This window comes from Sphaerodactylus townsendi, linkage group LG06, assembly GCF_021028975.2.
Source record: "Sphaerodactylus townsendi isolate TG3544 linkage group LG06, MPM_Stown_v2.3, whole genome shotgun sequence".
Lineage (NCBI taxonomy): Eukaryota > Metazoa > Chordata > Lepidosauria > Squamata > Sphaerodactylidae > Sphaerodactylus > Sphaerodactylus townsendi.
In genome coordinates, this window is record NC_059430.1 from 21090119 (window position 1) to 21110677 (window position 20559).

At 44.0% G+C, this 20559-nt stretch overlaps 1 protein-coding gene across 1 annotated transcript in view; it reads left to right on the forward strand.

Moving 5' to 3' along the window:
• The first annotated feature begins 12968 nt into the window (after positions 1-12968).
• LOC125435314 (solute carrier organic anion transporter family member 1B3-like) overlaps positions 12969-20559 on the forward strand; it is an 88713-nt gene continuing 81122 nt past the window's right edge. Inside the window, exons 1-7 of the mRNA XM_048501503.1 lie at positions 12969-13103; positions 15024-15165; positions 16543-16675; positions 17509-17615; positions 18115-18153; positions 19088-19234; positions 19992-20090. Of these exons, the coding sequence (XP_048357460.1) occupies positions 12969-13103; positions 15024-15165; positions 16543-16675; positions 17509-17615; positions 18115-18153; positions 19088-19234; positions 19992-20090 (802 nt within the window). The remainder of the gene's footprint in view (positions 13104-15023; positions 15166-16542; positions 16676-17508; positions 17616-18114; positions 18154-19087; positions 19235-19991; positions 20091-20559) is intronic.

The window sequence follows — 20559 nt, forward strand, 5'->3', positions numbered from 1 at the left end:
TCCTCGGTGTACCATGGAGCCTGCCGTGAACGGGGGCGCAGAGGATTATTTGTGTGTGCCGAGGGGGGGGTTACTAATGGGGTCCGCTTTTCCATCTCCACGCCCTCGCCTCCCCGAGAGGCATCCTGCCTTTGAAACATGAAGGTTCCATATAGCAATTCATGCGACTAATAATGTAACTCCCTGGAACTGGGTTAATCCCTTCCAGGTACTTGCAATTCATTGATTCTCAATAGCGCTTTTAAACCTTTATCCATGCACCAGTCTCTATCAAAGAACCTGTGTGTTTCACCATTGCTGTGTTCAGATTTGTGAGTTGGGGCATTTTCTATAATGTGATGATGATTTAGAAATGACCTGGTGCAAAAAAATGTTTGGGGGGTCATGGTGGGGTGGCTGCCCATGGGGGGGCATCCAACTCAGGTTTTGCCCAGGGCTCAGGTTTGCCTAGGTACGCCTCTGCCCCCTTTGCTGAGAGGGGGGCTGGCGAGGGAACCTGTAATTAAATTTTTGGATCCCACCACTGCTCCAAAGGCCTCCAACATTGAAAAGGTCCCAGGTAAGTGGGCAGTGGGGAGTTGTGCGGGGGAGGGGGCACAGTGGGGGGGCAAACTGGTAGCTGAATAATTAGAATCCCACCACTGATATAGTGCCATAGAGGTCGTCTTCCCAAAGATGCCATTTTCTCCATTAACTGATCTCTACTGCCTGGTAATCAACTGTGATGACCTCCAGCCAGGTGATATCCCACCATCACCTGTGGGTTGATTAACCAATACTAGTCTGCACCACAGCTGCTCACTGCACAATTGTGCCAACTGTATAAACTATAAGCTTGTATTGTAAACAGCAATACGTCTAAACGTTCTGTTTTCGTACACTTCAACAATGTCACAAATGGCCCAAAACATTTTGACTATAAGTACAACATGTTTTTTTTTGTCAAAAGATACGCCAACAAAGAATCCAATTAGTGTAGCACAGTTGCAGTGAAATACTGGTACATTCAGAAGAACTGAAATATCACCAGAGAGTCTGTCTCAAATCAGTTTGCATTTGCTCAGTGCTAAAAATTGCTCCCCCCCCCCCCGATAATACTGTGGGCATTCTGTGAACAATAAAACACTGGTTCAGTTTGATTTTGAATAACTTCTACATGGCTGGATTATGTGTGGATCGGCAATATACAACTTGACATCCACATCTTTTTAAGTGACTCTGGAGCTACAGTGACAGGAATGGTAACTTGTTTGTGTTACTTACTTATTCTTCTCTCGGGGGGAGTAGATTTTAGTCGCACACTAGGGGAACCATGTCAGTTTCAACTTGGAAATTCCTAGAGATTTGGAGATTGAGCTGGGGAGAAGGAAATTTGTCGAGGGGAAGGGCCTCACCGGGGTATTATGCCACAGCCTTGACCCTCCAAAGTGGCCATTTTCTCCAGGGGTTCTGATCTCTGCAGTCTGGAGACCATTTTGGGAATTCACCTGGCTCCACCTGGAGGTTAGCATCCCAAACGAATAGCAAGAGCACTTTTACAATGTAGATTCAGTGAACAAGTAACACAGAAGCAAATAATGAAGTGCCTCATGATATATTTAAGCATGAAATAAGCATGAAACCATTTTAAGTGATCCGTGCATCAATAGACATCTACCAATAAATACTAAACCCTATATAAGCCACATTAAAAATACAAAATGCATACAAGTTGACCTGCGTCCATGCAAGTACAGGTTCTCTTAAAGAAGCAAAGCTTTTTGTAAGATTATCCAACTTACCTCCACAAATACTGAGTCACAAATACACTTTACGTGTCCTTCGCTTATTTAATTGGAAACACGAATGATAACCCCTTCTTTGCTTATGAGACTGAAGAAGACTAAACGAAACAGCCACAATGTGGAGGCAGTGATATAGCACCAATGGGGCAGGATGCATGATGCCCTGGGCGCGCGTCAGTGCGGAGGTGTGCTCGGGGCGTGGCAGGGGCGTGGCAGGGGCATTCCGGGGTGTTCCAGGATGGGCGCCTCTAATACCTTGTACATAACATTTTAGATTTCTGGGATATTGCTGTCACCAGCCTTCCTCAGATACCTGAAACTAAAACAACTGAAAAAAGGAACTGCTAACTAAGGGGCCTAAGGCCCCTTCCGCACACGCAAAATAATGCGTTTTCAAACCACTTTCACAACTGTTTGCAAGTGGATTTTGCTATTCCGCACAGCTTCAAAGAGCACTGAAAGCAGTTTGAAAGTGCATTATTCTGCATGTGCGGAAAGAGCCTTAGGTTCCATCCCACAGAATACTGTACAAAAACAATTAAGCCCATTCTATCTAAGGGTATAACTATGGCTTAAATAAAGAAAATACCGAGGGTTTCTCTGGGGACATGACACCCTCCCTTACATTCCCAAACAAATTTTAAAAACCCAAGCTTAGAAATTAGTAAAATACACAGCAGAGGTGCTATTGTAGAATATCAAACACTGTTAAAAAAAGAAATAAGTCTCTTGACTTCCTTGCAATTCAGCAGTCTTTCCAAAGGCAATGGGAGGTTACTTTGAAGCAAAGGGTTTAAAGACTGACCAAACAAGAGAGCAAAACTTGTTTTAGTTTAGTTTTGTTATTAAAGTGATCCAACTGGATACATTTTCTTTTTATGGTCTAGGGCAGGGGTGGGCAACTATGGCCCTCCAGAAGTTCATGGACTACAATTCCCATCAGCCCCTGCCAGAATAGCCAATTCGCCATGCTGGCAGGGGCTGATGGGAATTGTAGTCCATGAACATCTGGAGGGCCATAGTTGCCCACCCCTGGTCTAGGGCCATGGTGGCGAACCTTTGGCACTCCAGATGTTATGGACTACAATTGGCCAATTGGCCATGCTGGCAGGGGCTGATGGGAATTGTAGTCCATAACATCTGGAGTGCCAAAGGTTCACCACCACTGGTCTAGGGTGAAGTGAAGAGCTCACCATAGAAAACAAAGAATGGGTCTGTCTCCAAACAATCCGCAGGGTGCTCTGAAAGCAAGATTGCTTCTTGAGGAACATTTTCAACCTAGATAACTTCAATACTGTAATAGCAAATGCAGCTCTGGACAAGCGTGGGGGTGGGGCGGGGGAACGATGGGTACGGGATTATGCAAGGAACCCTCCTGCTTCTCTAAGGGGACATTGATATTTATCTAGGAAGCTAGGAAAGTTAATGATTGCTTCAGAGGGGGAAAATGCTGCGCTCTGCACCCCATCGAAGGATTCCCTAGGTGCTCCTCAGCTGGACTCATAACCCTGGTAGGCTACCTTTTGTTCCTAGTGGGCATGAAAGAGGGGATTTGGTAAGCAAGAGACATACTGAATGGCAATTGAAGACCACGATGGGTTGTTAGAGCTGCCAGGTCCCTTTTGCCCACTGGAAAAAGATGTGGGTTGGAGTGACCAGATCCAGGTTCAAAAACTCATGGAGATTTGAGGATGGAGCCAGGATCTCAGCAGGGTACAATGACATAGAGTCCACCCTCCGAAGCATCCATTTTCTCCAGCAGAACTGAGCTCTGCATTCTGGAGATGAGCTGTAATTCTGGGGAGGATGGCATCCCTATGTGTTGCCTTTCAAAGTAGTGCTGCAGTGCTTAAAACAGAGCCACAGAGATGATACCAGTGGAATGGAGAGGCTGTAGTTCAGTGATGGAGAGCCTGCTTTGCATGCAAAAGGTGGCAGGTTCAATCCTCGGTGTTTCCAGTTACTGGTTTGCAGGGAGGACTTTTATCTGTCTGAACCGCTGGAGAGTATGGATCTAGATGTAGCTCTTCAGAAAGAGAGAAAATTGACATCTGTGAGTTAATGCATGTCGGGGGAAACGTGGGATGCTGGGATAAGCAGTATGTGGAAGGAATCGCTGGAAAAGGTTCCTATGGGATTAGAGGGCTTCTCAGAGACACTTTGCAGGAAAGGAAATGATGCAGAGCTGCCAGTAATTCAATCCATGTAGAAATTAAGGACAAAAAACAACTGGGCAGGGCGCTCCTGTGGATGTTTCATATTGTGTGTGTCGTTTCCTAATGAAAGCCCCACAATTACCATTGTTTGTTTAACAGAAACTTCATGGATGAGGAATCGTTGTATCAGTGCTAGGTTAAATGTGTCCATCGTCAGTAATATTAGGTTATATATTTTCAGTTATGCTCCTCTGTGTGTGTGTGTGTGTGTGTGTGTGTGTGTGTGTGTGTGTGTGAGAGAGAGAGAGAGAGAGAGAGAGAGAGAGAGAGACTTTCTGACAGGAGGGGAAGGCCAGCAGTGACTCAGCAATGTTGTTGACAAAGCAGTGAAATGATGTTCATGTGTTGCTGATGATACCTCTGCATCACCTCTGCATCACCACAGGCATGGGGGGGGGGGCGGAATGGCACCCAGGGCAATACCTTCTCTGGGTGCCCCCCACCGCCCCCGCACCCCCCGCACTCCTGTGTTCCACTTACCTTAGCCAGTGGGAGCCTGCTGCGGGCCGCCTGTCAGTCTAGCTCAGGGGTAGGGAACCTGCGGCTCTCCAGATGTTCAGGAACTACAATTCCCATCAGCCTCTGTCAGCATGGCCAATTGGCCATGCTGGTAGGGGCTGATGGGAATTGTAGTTCCTGAACATCTGGAGAGCCGCAGGTTCCCTACCCCTGGTCTAGCCCCACTATGTGCTCCTTCAGCCAGTGGAGGTTCTGCCGGCTGAAGGACAAGCCTTGTGGGGCGTGGCTGAGGGGAGGGGTGTGGGGGCGCTTGGGGACATGTGACCTTATATGTCCCTGGCCCCTTCCAGACACACGAGACGACTCAGGTTCGACTCGTGTCAGCGGAATCATACCTCAACTCGAGTCCTCCCGTTCCTCCGCACAGCAGCCCTCGTGTCTCCGGAGTCGGGCTGAGAGGGCGGGACCACCGCCCTGCACTGATTTCCGATTGGTTGCTGAGTTACTTTCACACGCCAGTAGCCTTCCATCAGCATAGAGCAGGGAATGGGGTGGGTTATCCCGAGTCCTTGGCAGGGGCCTATCAGTGGGCTTTCATATACTGGCTCTCTGTTGTTCTCTCGCTCAGAATATTGTCATCATTGAGATCTTTACGTATAAAAGGTTGCTGCCCCCTGATTTTGATAACTTCTTCAATTCCTACAATTCAGTTCACATTTTGGTATCTTTATGGGTGTTGTCTGAATAGACAAGACAACAGAAAAGACAAAAATGCTTGGAAAAGTTGAAGGCCAAAGGAAAAGAGGAAAACTCAATCTGAGATGGATTGATAGAATAAAGGACACCACGGCCCTCGTTCTGCAAGGCCTGAGAAAGGCTGTTACCGATAGGACACTTTGGGGGCTATTAATTCATACAGGGGGCTATTAATTCATGACTTGATAGCACTTATCACACACGCTCACGGGTTTATCTCTGAACCCTCTCTTTATTGCCACAATAAACAGGGGCTATATTTGTACATGAGAAGGTGAGGTATTTCCATGAACTTTGGATTCTGGCAGATTAGATGGGTGGAGGGGAGATCAATAATAGCTGTGCAAGCCTTCACTTTTGGGCTGCCTGATAATTGGCCAGGAATCCCTTGCTGTGGTCAGTGACAGATCAGACGCAACTTTATGTCTGCTCAAAGTGACACTACCTAGGATGCTGGACTAAACGATATGTTCAAAAATAATCACTTATGCTCAGTAAAAGGATGATGTTTTTTAATTTTTGGTAGATTCAGGATGAATAAAAGATAGCGTATACATATTTACTTGCTAGAAGCTGGAGGACTAGACAATGGTCTAGAGTAGAGTTGCCTGCACGGGACCCACTTTGTTCTGGGCCAAGAAGCTGATGTTGGTCTGTCCAGGTCTTTAATTTTTTTTTGTAGCTATTTGGCATACAATTTGCCTACAATAGATACAACGCTAATTGGCCTATAGTTAGAGTGACACTTGGGATCTCCTTTTTTAAAGAGAGGCACAACTATCACTTTTAACCAGTTTTGGGGGATCATTAAGGAGTTGTTAATTGATGTAAATAGTGAAGCCAACACTGGTGCTCACCAGTCTGAGTCAATTTTTAGTATTTCTGCTATGATGATGTCAGGACCAGCTGCTTTTCCTGATTTTAATCGGTGACTTAATTCGGTGACCTCTTGATTGTTAACTGGGGCCCAGTCAGGCAGTTCCTCTTCTGAGGTCATACTGGAAACTTGGCCGTTCTCTTGGTCAATAAAAAAAAATTCAGAATAATATTTTTGCCACAGCGAGGGGGTAATATCAGCTATTATCGGGAGATTTTGATACATATCCCTGTTCGTTAATTGCCAAAATTGTTTGTGTTGTTAGATAGCGCGGCATTTAATAGTTGCTCCCAGTTGTGCTTTATTGACTCTTGGCGTTTTATTTTAATAACTCTTGGTGTCAAGGAAGACTCCACAGTCCCCTTCTACTTGAATTGCTTATTGATTCAATACACTCATAGAAACTTCTTCTTTTTTGTAGTTTATTACATATAACAGGCAAGCTTACAAGTTGCTCTAACGAATTAACAAAAGAAAACTTCAGGAAAAAACGAACTGGGCTTCAGCTTCAGTTAAACCCTCACTCACTAACTTCCCTTCCTGTGTTCTGCCACATCCTCCAACTGACACTTTCAGAATGTTCCTGAACTCTTCACATGCCCCTTTTCAGCTGAAATTTAGGGGCTAAATGTCTCAAAATTTCAGTTAGATCCAATCATATCATACAGGCAATTATATATAATTAACCATTACCCTGACGACTTAGTGCATCAGCAATAATATTGTCCTTACCCTTTACATGTCGAATCTCAAATTCCTTAATCTTCCTTTAGAGACTAAGGACCATCTCAAAATCACCCGAGCATTGCTGTTTTCATCTTACTCAAAAAAAGGCCAAAGGATTATGAGTCAAGATCTTGTAATAAGCTTAGAACCCTATTAGGTAAGGATGTAATTTTGATTTGCTAAAATGAAGAGGCATTCCTTCTCGATGCGTTGAGTATGCATTCTCTGGAAGTAACAGCTGGGATCTACTAAGGAAAACTATTGGATGCATCAGGTGGTCTTAGCCTTTCCTGAACTAATGTAGCTTTTTTTCTAAACCTCGTTCGAAGTATCAGTACATACACTTCAATTGGTTTATTAAAGTCAGGAGCAACTAATACTGGAGCATTTACAGCAGCCCTTTTACCCGTCAAAAGCAGTTTGGCTGACATCTATAAGCTCTTGAAACAACTTTAAATGGGCTAAGCTTTTTTTACATAAATTACAATGATAATGGTGTAGCTGGATTCCCTTAGTTGAAATTATGAACTTTCTATAAAACCCAACTAGTCACAAAAGGACTGAATATATCCTTTTTTTGTAGTTTGGAATAGGCCAATTCTTAATACACTGGCAACATTAAGCTTCAAGAGGCTTAATTTGACCGTTGCCGTACAGTGATTAAGGTATATCACCCTCCTTCCATCCAAATTGACGCTTATCAGGTCTCAAAGGTGCTTAGCTTCCTGAACCTTCTGCCGAACCATTACGTTAATATGTTTCAAATTAAATTCTCCCAGGAATCAGACTTATGATAAGCTATATCATCCCTGATAACCAAAGGCATAATCTAACCCAGTAAGAACCTTATCAATCAACCTCTGGAAGGTTTTGGAAGCTCCGATTTAACCCAAAAGGCATTCCTCTTAAATTGAAAATGCCAGAAAGCCATACAAAGGCTGTTGTTTTTTCTCAGAGCTTCTTCTTTAGTTAAGGAATTTGCCAATACCCCTTTGAACAGTCCAAGGTGCTTATAAACTTAGCACTAGCTAATCTTTCCACCAATTCCTCCAAGGCGGGGTGTATTGGGATAAAGGATCAAGAGTTGTCATTTAGATTAACCTTTCCTAAAAGTCTACACACAGTCTGAATTCCAGAGGGGTCACCCTCAGACGCCTTTTCTTCACTAGTACTATGGGTTGCTCCCACATGCACTATTACACAGAGCTCAATAATATACCACTTCAACATTTGTTTTAGCCTCCTTCTCCACAACTACTTTCATACGATTGTTAATGGGGTATGGAGTATGGTTTTTTTAATAAAATTGCGACACTTCCAGAGTATCAATGTGTGGTGGAAATCCAAAGGTGGAGATCAAACCGGGCTGTTCAGTAAACAACAATTCAAAGTCCTTTAACCAAATGTCTAACTTGCTTGTGCCCTTCTGATGATAAACCATCTGAAGATTCCGAACTTTACTCCACATCAGAACGCTCCTCAAAATTCGGAAATTTCCACAAGCTCATCTGCGTTAGGTATCGCTTGTACTGGAAAAGTCATTACAAGATCTCTCTCACAATGCAGTTTCAACCTATTCGCATGCCACAGTTCTCTGCCATCATCTTCTTGAGATTACATAATTGTCATTAGGTAAAACCTGTATTATCACATAAAGAGTCCCTTCCGGCCACATCCAAGCAACGGGGCTTATCCACTGGCAGTAATGGGCGTTATTACCCACTGCAAAGGCTGCAGTGGGTCTATGCCTTAACTTTATCAAAGTAGGTCTTTTGCTTTTGCTGAGGCCTGCTTCAAAATTCTCTGCTGCAGCTGTCATAGCTACCGCCACCCGAGTTCTTTGCAGCTCACAGAAATATGCATTTTACATCCTTTGGGACAAGAGTTGTCGAGTAATTAAAGCATTTTGAATTTGCTCATAAAGCTAGAAGCCCAAAGGGACCTCCTGATATCTCTATGCAAGCAATAGCAGATTTGGACTAAATCCCTGGAAACTTTGTCTTGGATTCTGAATCGCGCGGAGAGCAAGCGTCAAATATGGTGTGCATCCCATGAATTTACAGATGCTTTAGTACATAAGACTTCAACAATTGTCCGTAGTTCTGAATGGCCCTCTCCACTAAACCATTTGGACTGAGGGTTATCATACTACAGGGCGATGCTGAACCTCAGCCAACTCACAGAAAATTTTCATCACCTGTGACACATCAAAATTAGGGGCTTGATCAGTCATTAGTACTTTCATCACACCATATGTGGACTAAAGTTCCATTAAGGCCTTAGCTACGCATTTTGACACAGATGTATTGTTTCCTCACAAAGGCTACCAAGGAAATCTGGTTGCATGAAGTCAGCTGCTTCACAACGTATACTGTTTTCCCGAAGACTACTTTTAGGTAAAAGGGACCTAAAATGTCCAAACTGACCAACACCAGAAAGGTTCATCGAATTACTGGGTAGAATTAAGTAGCTCACACCTAGTTCTATCAGTAAGCGTGCTTTAGCCGTTTGGACGCCACATCCGCATGTCTTGCGAAATCCTTAACTGCTTTAGTCAACCCTGAGCGCAGCCAAAAAACTGCCTTTGAATTCCGCTTCCATAGTCGCTTCTTATTCCTAGGTGTATCCAGCCAGTGGGACGCACAAGGCCAGTTCTAAAATTTCTTTATAGCCGCTTTCTTGGAATTACTAACTGTAAAGGTTACTTTTCCTTCTCAGAAAAGCCCTGCCTCGATTTTTTGGCCGATTTCACAGTAAAGCCAGATTGCCGTACTCAAATCCTCTCCAAGTTTTCTTTAGATACTTCTCCAGGAAGCAACCTCTGCCTTTTCATAGCTCTTTTAAAGAGTAGTACATGATCTTTGTTCAGTTTTAAACTGCTCCAGACCTTTCATGACAGCCACATTTTTCTTTATCCTCAAAATGGAAAGTTTCAGCTTCCATGGCTGGACTAGGAGTGCTTAATGACTCATCTTTCTTTTCCCTCGAGGTGGCGAGCAACGGATTAGCTCGGCTTTTGCTGTCAGCTCCACTTCCACCCACTTTTTCTTTTTTGCTCACATATGTTTGGCTTAAAGTTTTTTTTTCCGAGCTTTAGGAATCCCTGGTTAGAGCTTTTCATGTAACATCTTCTGAATTCCCCTTTGGGCCTTCTGTTTCTCTCTTTTTCTCGGTGCTTGTTTGGCCAGCCTTTGACCTAGTAACTTCTGCAGATTTCATTTTTTTTGTCTGGAGTTAATTTGCAGCACATCTGCTCAGTTATAAAGGCATATCCGAAACATCGTAGTACAGTAGCGTATATGTCATTTTCAATTCTGGGGAGTCTGGATATGAATCAATTACTAAATCCCTAAATGCATAGGGGTCAGTCCTTCGCTAATAGAGATGGTAACCTTCATCGCTTCCTCAGCTTATTGACTTATTTGCTTTAACAACTGTTATGGTGATCGAGGCATATATCTGCCCTGTATGTCCAACAGAGACCTTCCACCTACAACTTCCCCATTAAATGGCACTTTTCCCTAGCCCTGAGATCTCAACCCACGCTGTCTCCTGTTCCTCAGATATCCGCACTTTTCTTACATCAACCAGCTGCTTAACTCTCCCATTCCTCACTCTTGGTTCTTGTTCAGTGGATTTAACAAGTTCCTCATCACCAGCATATCTCTTAGTTATCGAGCATGGGGATTTCTCCAGGACTTAACCAGAGTTCTTCATCCTTACCCGCGGTGACCGGCTCTTCTCCTTCCTGGAACAAAGCAAGAACTACCTGTTGAATCGATTAATCTCCTCCCAATCTTCATTTTGCACCAAAAGGCCGGTTATTTCCAGCATATTTGCACTCTTGTTTCTCTCTTATTTCTCGCACACATTGTGAGTTTAGGTAGCCCTTTCTCCCACACAAAAGCAGATTACTTATATTCCTTGAGTGGTATAGATCTCCGAAAGCGGTTTACTAGGCCTTTGTAGAGAAGTCCTTTCTCTGGAAACCGACTTTTTCTCCATCTTTACCCGTAAACTCAATATTTCAAAGATTTAGTTTAAACAGATTTCTCTTCTCTGATACAAAGGCGTGCTGGTTTTCTTTCCTTGCTTTTTTTATGGCGGCCATCTGGTCTGCGAAAGCGGCCAAGTCAGATAAATCCCTGAAGTTCTCTTTAAGCCGGAACAAGATTTGAGGATTTCTTGGGGGGAGTGTGTGAAAAAAATTGCTCTCTTGCTATCAAGAGTTACCAAAGAAGTCTTCTATGGACTGAACCTTTGCGGCTCCTATACCATTGCTGTAGACTATAAAGTTTCAATCAGGCCATAAAAGCAACCTTAGCTCTCCTTCACTCTTAGGAAAGCTCCCTCAGTTCTTCTCTCCTTTGGATCTCCGGATTTTTCACCAAATCTGGCTCAAGGCCTGCCTTTTAAGAATTCTCATAGGTGGCTGCTTCCCCCCAGAGTGCTTAAGATTCACCTAATAGCAGGCTAAATCTCCTTAGCGCAAGGCCATACGAATTAAAAGCCTCCTTGCACTCTCTTACCAGAACTTTGTTTTCCTCTTTCAAGGCGGCTTCAAACAAAGCTAAAAACTCCGCACAGCTCTCACCCTGCTGAAATTACCTGGGGAACTGTCTCTTCTACTTAAAATTTCACGGTGCGACTCCCTCTATCTATCACTGCATCAATAAAGTTCATGGTAGTTTTCTTGTCCGTGCATAAGCGTTTTGCAGCATCCTCATCCATCCCTCAGAACTGGACGGTACTGAGATAAAATCGTCACTAATATCCATACTATCCCGTCTGGTTGCATTAACTCTGGGTAGTCGCAAGTTGTACTACAGACCTTTCTTAGTCATTCTCATCCATGTCTCCTCAACTCCATGCCATTCAACAGCGGCTGTCCATTGGCTCCCAGCGCTTGGGCTACCCATCTGCTAGCTTGATTCTGAAACTCAGCCTGAGAAATGGTGAAAATGCATATTCTAAGGCTCTTCGAAACATGACCTGCACTTCATTCACCTTTTAGATCGAGGTTTCACTACGGGTTCGTCCATCTGCACAGTCAACTGAAATCTGTAGTTTGTACTTCAGGAAACAGATTTACACTCTTTGCTTGCCAACAAAATGCTCACTGAGTGTATTTCAAAATCCCTCCGCTTGCCACCATGTCAAGGAAGACTCCACAGTCCCCTTCTGCTTAAGATTGCTTATTGAAGTTCAATGCACTCCATAGAAACTTCTTCTTAGGTAGTTTATTACATATAACCTTGGGCAAACTTACAGGGTACACTCCTGGCCAGATTAACAAAGAAAACTTCAAGGAAAAAAGCGAGGAGCTGGAAGCTTCAGCTTCAGTTAAACCCTCACTCACTAACTTCCCTTCCTGTGTTCTGCCACATCCTCCAACTGACACTTTCAGAATGTTCCTGAACTCTTCACACTTGGCATTTTATTTTAATCTGATTATGTAAAATCTGTTTGAGATTGAACAGTTCAGGTGGTGGAGACTTAGTCTTGGAGGCCTTGAATTTGTTGTATAAAAGGCGTCTCTGCTTGTTCAAATACTGCTTTTATACAACAGTCATGCAGGACAAAATTAGGTAACTGGAGAGAAGGTTGAAGTCCAAGGGCCTTTCCCCACTTACCTTAAGCCCCGCACTACTCTCCTCAAGTAGCATGGGGTCCCCAGGCACTCCCCACGACAGGGGCGGTGACAGCACAGCCGCCCCGACGCTGCTGCTGTCGCGCCCCCTCAGCGCACGGCATCCCTGGCGCTCTTGCAAACGGCGCCTTTTGATGACCCCGCGCAAAGCGCGGGGTCGTGGGGACACCCGGGCATGCACCAGGGATGCTGCATACTGAGAGCAGCGCGCGGCATAGGGGGGATCGAGGAGAGTGGGGAAATGCCCCAAGACTTCCAAGATAATGTTGTCAGAACTGGCAGGGCCAGCTAGGGAAGATGGGATTACAGGTCTCAGTCATGTATGAGAAGAGGACAGGGGGTGGTGCTGGAAAATACCTCAAGATTTTGGGGGTTGGATCCTAAAAAGGGTGGGGTTTGGGGAGGGGAGATGGGAAACTTTGTATATACATATATACAGATTATTTAAGAGGAGGGGGTTTTTTTGTTTGGAACAGAGAACCCATTCAAGATAAGAAATCATGATGATGCAGGTAGAACCGAATGATGCGCATGAATTAGCTCTGGAAGTGAACCCTTCTACCCAGCCTTTGGAGGATGAAGCCTGCAAGGAGCTACCTGTCAAGGAGAAAACCCCGTGCTGCACCAAGTTGAAGGTTCAGTGAATTCTGATCATTATGTGTTTAATTTATTTAATCACATTTTTTGCTTCAGGGTGACAGTTCTAGGCTTTGGAAGGAAGTCTTTCAGTCAACTGGATTCTGGTTTGTATGACATTCAGCACCTGCCATTGGGTTCAGCCATTCTTTGTCAGTTACAGTCAATGATTTGGGATGTTCATGGACCCATGTAACCCTAGCATATCATAGAATCATAGAGTTGGAAGAGAGCCCAAGGGCCATCAAATCCAATTCCCTGCAATGCAGAAACGCACAATCAAAGCACTCTAGTCAGATGGCCATCCAGCCTCTCTTCAAAAACCTCCAAAGAAGGAGACTCCACCACCACACTCCAAGGTAGTATATTCTACTGACAAGCAGCTCTCACTGTCAGGAAGTTTTTCCTGATGTTTAGATGGAATCTCTTTTCCTTTACCTCGAACCCATTACTCCTGGTCCTAGTCTCTGGAGCAGCAGAAAACAAGCTTGCTCCCTCACCAATATGACATCCCTTCAAATATCTAAACATGGCTGTTGTGTCACCTCTTTGCCTTCTCTTCACCAAACTAAGCATACCCTGCTCCCTAAGTCTCTCCTCGTAGGGCATGGATTCCAGACCTTTTACCATTTTGGCTGTCGTGACCGCCTGTTGGTATTTGCAAGTGTCTTTCACAATTCAGACATGAAAGTGTTAATTGTGTGCATGCTAATTAGCTACTGAGGTCAGAGTTTTATGGCCAGTCCACTGATTAAGCTATTGGTCAGCTCACCCCAGCATTGCCGATGTGAGACTAGTCATGCAGACAGAAAGTTGTAAAGTAAAGTATGTTGCTTTGTTTGAGCACATTTCAGAAGCCCATTGCATTATAGCACACTGCTTTGCTAGATAGGCACCATGTGGAACCACATGGTGTAGAACTATGAAACCAAGTTAGTGCTAGAATAGAAAGTTGTCCTTTATTTTTCTTCCATGTAACCCTCCCTAATGGTTAGTAAACCCATTTATATAAAACCAGCAACTGTGTATTGGTCTCTTTTTAAATGCCGCTCTGCTAAATATATTAAGCTTAACAGTCAACAAAGGTTTTGGGCACCAGACTGTCAAATAATTACAAAAATGATTCATAGGCCATTTCTGCAGCGCAGCAGAAGTGTTATATTACTTTCAGATGGCCCCTCATTGACTAACAGAAGCCCTTTCCACACAGACCTTTTGAAACATTTTGAGGCAGGGAAAAAAAATGGAGTTCCACATTGATTTTTTCCAACTTACATCCCAAAAACATTTTATTTCCAGCCTCAAAACATTTTAAATGAATCTTCTTTTAAAACTGGTATGAATCCTCATAACACAGTCTGAGCATTGGCCAGGTATCAACATTTGGTTGAAATGTTTTCAAAATATCTTCATTTACGGTGCAATCTATTGACTACATTTTTCCACTCTTTGCCACCATCGACCTTCCTCCTTGGCCCATTTTATCATGTTTCTGAGCTCCCCCAGCTCCCCCTCACCTGTTTATTTGCATCATTTCTGTAAAGTATTTTTATTTAGTGCAGGGGTAAAATCTTCAAAGCATCAATTATACAAATTATACAGTTTATACAATTATATGACAATTACAGCAAGAAGTATTGAAGCATAAATTCAACAAGTAACTTTTAAAAAAGGAGAAAAACAACTAATGGCAGCCATGACTTGTTTCCATGGGGTGAGTGTGGACATACATCATGGTAAAGGGGGGGCTCAAAACTTACAAACAATTTAGGTGACTTGTGTGGAAAAGGCCAGAGTTTCTTCTGAAAGTCAGAGGGAAACTCCTTGATGACCCGATACTTTCAGGATGTTGAGACGACTCCCACAACGTCAACGAAGCTTACGGTTCAATATGTCCTTTTTCTTCTATCTTTCCTCAGGCCTTCCTAACTGCCCTGTGCTTTTCCTACTTCTGTAAGGGATTTTCTGGGGCCACCATGAAAAGTACATTCACACAACTGGAACGGAGATTTGCCCTTTCATCCTCTACAGCTGGCTTTGTGGATGGAGGCTTTGAATGGGGTAATTGCTTCTGGAGAGGCCAACCTGGGCCCCAAGTAGACAAGCTAATGTGGTTTCTTTCCACTCTCAAATACTGTTGACTAGAACCATCCATTTTGTTGATTAGTACCTTCCATTTCCCCCAACAGCATGATCAAAGCATCCTATCTCCTACACAGGCTCATTCTTCAATGATTTATCCCTCAGAACTCTTGAGTGATGCCTTTCAATTTCCTAAAGCCAAATTTCAAGCTTCTTTAGGATTGTGAACAAAATTCCCCCAGCCAGAGCTGCGTTCAAAATTGGTCTCAGCAAACTGAGTTATTTTTCTGAAAATACCTTGAGTTCAGTTTTGATTTTTAGAAACCACCCTGTGGCACTCAAAATGACATCACTGGGAGCATTACAAGGTGGTGTGTCTCCTCACCTCCTCACAAAGAAGTCTGTAGCATGTGAGTAACAACACATTACTCACATGCTACAGACTTACTCACATGCTACAGACTTACTCACAGAGTTACTCACATGCTACAGACTTACTCACATGTTACAGACTTACTCACATGCTACAGACTTCTTTGTGACTCACATGCCAGGCTACTCTATTCAGATGGCCTCACCTTTTGACCTCACAGTATATATACTCCACTTGCTTTCCATTCCTACTATCAGATCCTCTGAAGATGCCAGCCACAGATGCAGGCGAAATGTCAGGAGAGAATGCTGCTAGAACACGGCCATACAGCCCGGAAACCACACAGCACCCCAGTGATTCCGGCCGTGAATGCCTTCGACAATACATTGTGAGATAGGTTAGGCTGAGAGTCTTACTAGCCCAAGTTCACCCAGTAAGCCACCATTTCAGAGTGGGGATATGAATCTGGGTCTTCCAAATCCTAGTAAAACACTCTAACCAGTAACTACTACACCATACCTATGAAGAAAAGCTGACCTTAAGTATTTGCTTTCAGATATTTACAATCTGGAACAGTGACTGAAATTGCTGGTTTCATTTCAGATTGGAAGCACTCCCAAATGAAACAAGCAACTTTCATTTCAATACTGTTTGCAGTGGGTGGTAGGCCTGCCATCCAGGGAACAGGTTATTCCCACACGTAGTTGTTCAACTTAGTGCCTAAATGGAGATCAAACCTACCAATACCTGACATCTCAGAACATGAAAAAAGAGACTCAAAATGGATTTGGGAAATACCAGAATTCCCAAAACTTTGGGATACAAGTAACTGTGCCCGTCCTGAAATAAAAATGAAATTAAAATCACATTTTTGAAGTGCACAACCCTAGCTGACCTTGCCATTTTGTTCTTTCCCCTGTTCCCTTGTGGTAGCCATCTTGAAACCGCCCTTGGTGCCCTCAATCCTTTGTGTTGTTTTCTAGGCAATCTGTTAGTGATAGTCTTTGTGAGTTACTACGGGGCAAAATTTCATCGGCCCCGCATCATTGCTATTGGTTCTTGTGTCATGTCTCTGGGGAGCTTCTTAATAGCAATGCCTCACTTCTTCATGGGCTAGTAAGTATTTCTATTTAGTTGAGGTTAACTTGGGGGTGGGGGACTATCATTTAACAGGGATTGTTCCCATCAGTCTAAAGGTGTATCTCTCCTACCAACATACACAGGCTTCACAGTTATCCCTTCTCCCTTGAGATTTGTAAGTTTGGAATAACAGTGGAAAGAGGTTCTCTAATGGTGGCCTGCAAATAGTTGCTAATGCACTACAGGAAGCTTCTATGTAACCAAAGTATTTGTCCACACTGGAGAGTTCCCTCAGTGAAGCTGAAGATAGGACAATCGTCCCCGTATAGGGTTGCCAGATCCATGTTGGGAATTAACTGGAGATTTGGTGGGTGGAGCCAAGGACGTAGGTAAGGGGTGGGTTCCCGGGTTTAAACCCCCCATTACATGTCCGATGCTCCGCCCCCCCTCCCAGTTTTTGTGGCTTTTTGGTATTTTTTAGTGTTTTTTCAGTTTGTGGCCTGCAGGGAGCACAGTTTTTAGGCTAGCGGCACCAAAATTGCAGGGATTTTTCAGGAGACTCTCCTGATGATGCCACTCAGGTTTGGTTCAGAGGGTGCAAAGTTATGGACTCCCAAAGTGCCTCACCCCCCATTATTTCCAATGGGAGCTAATAGAAGATGGGGGCTACACCTTTGAGGTTCCATAACTTTGGATCATTCTTGGGACCATTACTTCCAGTTGATCCAAAGTGTGCTCCTGGTCCAAATTGTAGGTTATTCTAAATCTTAACTTTGCAATTCACTCCTGTCACTGAATATGAATACCTAAGTATTCTTTCGTCGACCTTACTGAGCATTGTTACAAAACTTAATTATTTTTCTTTTCAGTTATAAATATGAGACAATAGTCCATTCAACAGACAACATAACATTCGATGTCTCTCCTTGCTCAAGAAATCACACTGTTGCAGGATTAGAAGGGATTCCAGGTTCAGGTAAAGTTGTGATTTCTGCATGAAGGTTTATGAACAGGTAAGTACAACACTGTATATTCAACGTGGTGCTGCTGTAGAAAATGGCATCCCTGAATCAAATTATTTCCTTCCACCGGGAAGGGGCGGGGGGTATACTGCCAGTTGTGGCCAGAAGTTACTTCACAATGCTCTAGAAATTCCTCTTTCTCTTTATGATAAAAACCATAGACATTTGGGGAATCCCAAAAGTGTAATGATGTCATGCCCTCACAGCTTTGGGACCCAGGAGGGAGCCAACCGCATTGCAACCAATGAAGCTGGGACCAGCATCAAGCCCAAGGCTGAGTAGGCATATAACAGGCAGCTAAGGAGGCAGCGTGGAGGCGAAAGCGAGGCTGGGCCTGACAGTCAGGTGATTTCACACGCAGTCTGACAGACCCAGTAATAGGGGCAGGACACAGGAGGAACTGGACAGTAACAGCAAGGGGAGAACCAGAGTGAGGGAGAGGGAACCAATCAGAGAGAGAGGGCAGGAGCGACTCAGCTGAGAGGAAGAGAGGTTAGAATTGACTGGAGAGAACAGGGAAGCATAAATGGGAGGAGGAAAGATGCCAAGCAAAGTGGGGGAGAAGAGGGAGAAGGCATGACTGCAGGGTTCATTTCTGTATGCCTTCACAGCTACATATGTGTCGGGAAAAAACAAAACAAGAGAAGTTTTTCCTCGCGAAGGCGCGAAAACAACCCAAATCGTTTCCTCAGCGTGTAAACGTGTCAGGCGGGAGCCTGGCATCTGGGAAGATAGTCTGCAACTGAGAGGGGGAGGAAGGAGTCTGAGTGGAAAGTTACTTTCTCTTTTGCATAGCTGAACAAGCAGGGGTGCCTGGGCCAGAGGGCTGCTTGTCTCATCCTCTGGCCTTGGAGAACTGTCTCACCATTTCACTGTCTTTGCTTTGTAGTTGGGTAGCGCGGGAAGGTAGGAGTGGGGAGTGAGTAGTTTGGGTGGATATATTGGGGTCTGGGAAAAGACAACTCAGAATTGGCTTCTCATCTGCTGGCCACTGATGTCTCTCAATCAAGCTTTTGAACCGACGTTTTCAGATTCTTAATTGACCTCAGATCCAGGGCTTGACAAAACGACACACATGTGAAGGAAGAAAAGGAAAATGGATTTGTTGATAATGACTGCAACTTGTTATATATATGCTGTGCGGAATCTACCCATGACACCTTATTCACAGATGGAGCCAACAGCCTTATCGAATTCTGTTTGTGGGGGAAAGTTCATTCAGGCTTTTGGGAGAACGTTTTAGCCCCTGAAAATTTAATCATGGACTACCTCTTCAATAGAATATAACTGAGAAACTTCAGTCTCCTGCTTAAGTATCTCAAATTTTGGGAATGTCCCTGAGTGTGTAGTGAGTCCCAGTTATTTAATTTTATGGGAGCGGCTGACTGCCACCTTATTTTCTTTCTGTACTTGCTCTGATTTGCAGGCTGTGAAAAGGAAACATCTTCCAATGCGTGGATTTATGTCTTGCTGGGGAATATGTTACGTGGAATTGGTGAAACTCCGATAACCCCACTGGGGATCTCTTACCTTGATGATTTTTCTAAAAAAGAGGATTCACCTTTTTACATAGGTAATATCTGAAGGACCTTTCCAGAATACAAACTGAGACCTCGTAGTGGAGGAATGCTCATATGTAGATTGACCTAAACTTTACTAATGCACCCTTTCTTCCACTAAATCCCGATCCCAATGGAATCTGAAACATTTTTCAGTCCCCCACCCACTTTACCATGAATTTGTATATTCACCTTCCAAAATGATTTCCTGGCCGCCATTTTGCCCAAGGTTCTCCCTTTCTAAAAGAGTACACTGACCGAGCAATATTTATGTCCCTCACAGCAGGGTGCTGTAATCCCATTTCTTTAACATTCATTATGAGCAAGGGGTCTCTGGACATGGCGTAGGAGGTTAAGAGCTCATGTATCTAATCTGGAGGAACCGGGTTTGATTCCCAGCTCTGCTGCCTGAGCTGTGGAGGCTTATCTGGGGAATTCAGATTAGCCTGTACACTCCCACACACGCCAGCTGGGTGACCTTGGGCTAGTCACAGCTTCTTGGAGCTCTCTCAGCCCCACCTACCTCACAGGGTGTTTGTTGTGAGGGGAGGAGGGAAAGGAGTTTGTAAGCCCCTTTGAGTCTCCTGCAGGAGAGAAAGGGGGATATAAATCCAAACTCTTCTTCTTCTTCTTCTTCTGTTTGCTTTTGCAATCTTGTAATGGTTTGTGAAGACTTTGTGAAAATCTGGCTCAGCTCCAGAATGTACCTATGTTTGTGTAGTGGAATGTGCTGATGTTGGGTTTTGTTTGTTTTGTTTGTTATAATTGCAGGCATTCTGCACACCGTGGCAATGTTTGGCCCGATGGCCGGCTTTCTCTTGGGGTCTTTGTTCGCCAGACTGTATGTGGACGTTGGCTTTGTAGATATGGGTAAGGATGTCAGGTGACATGTGGCGATGTGGTGTTCTAACTTACAATATCTATCGATATCAAATGAGAGGCAGTGTGGTACAGTGGTTAAGGTGCTGAACCTGGGAAACCCAGCTTCCAATCCCCACTTGTACCATGGAAGCTTGCTGGGTGACCTTGGACCAGTCACACACTCTCAGCCCCGGTCCTGGCTAGTATTTGGATGGGAGACCTCCAAGGAATACCAGGGTTGTGACACCAAAGAAGACAGGCAAACCTCCTCCTAATATCTCTTGCCTTGAAAATCCTATGAAGTCTCCATAAGTTGACTGTAACTTGACAGTAATAAATGAATGAATGAATGAATGAATGAATAAATAAATAAATAAAAAATAAATAATGGTGTCAATGGATTAGGAACACAGCATGAAAGAGTCACAAATAAATCAATACAATGGCTCCATGTGGCCTACAGCATGGCTTAGCTCCC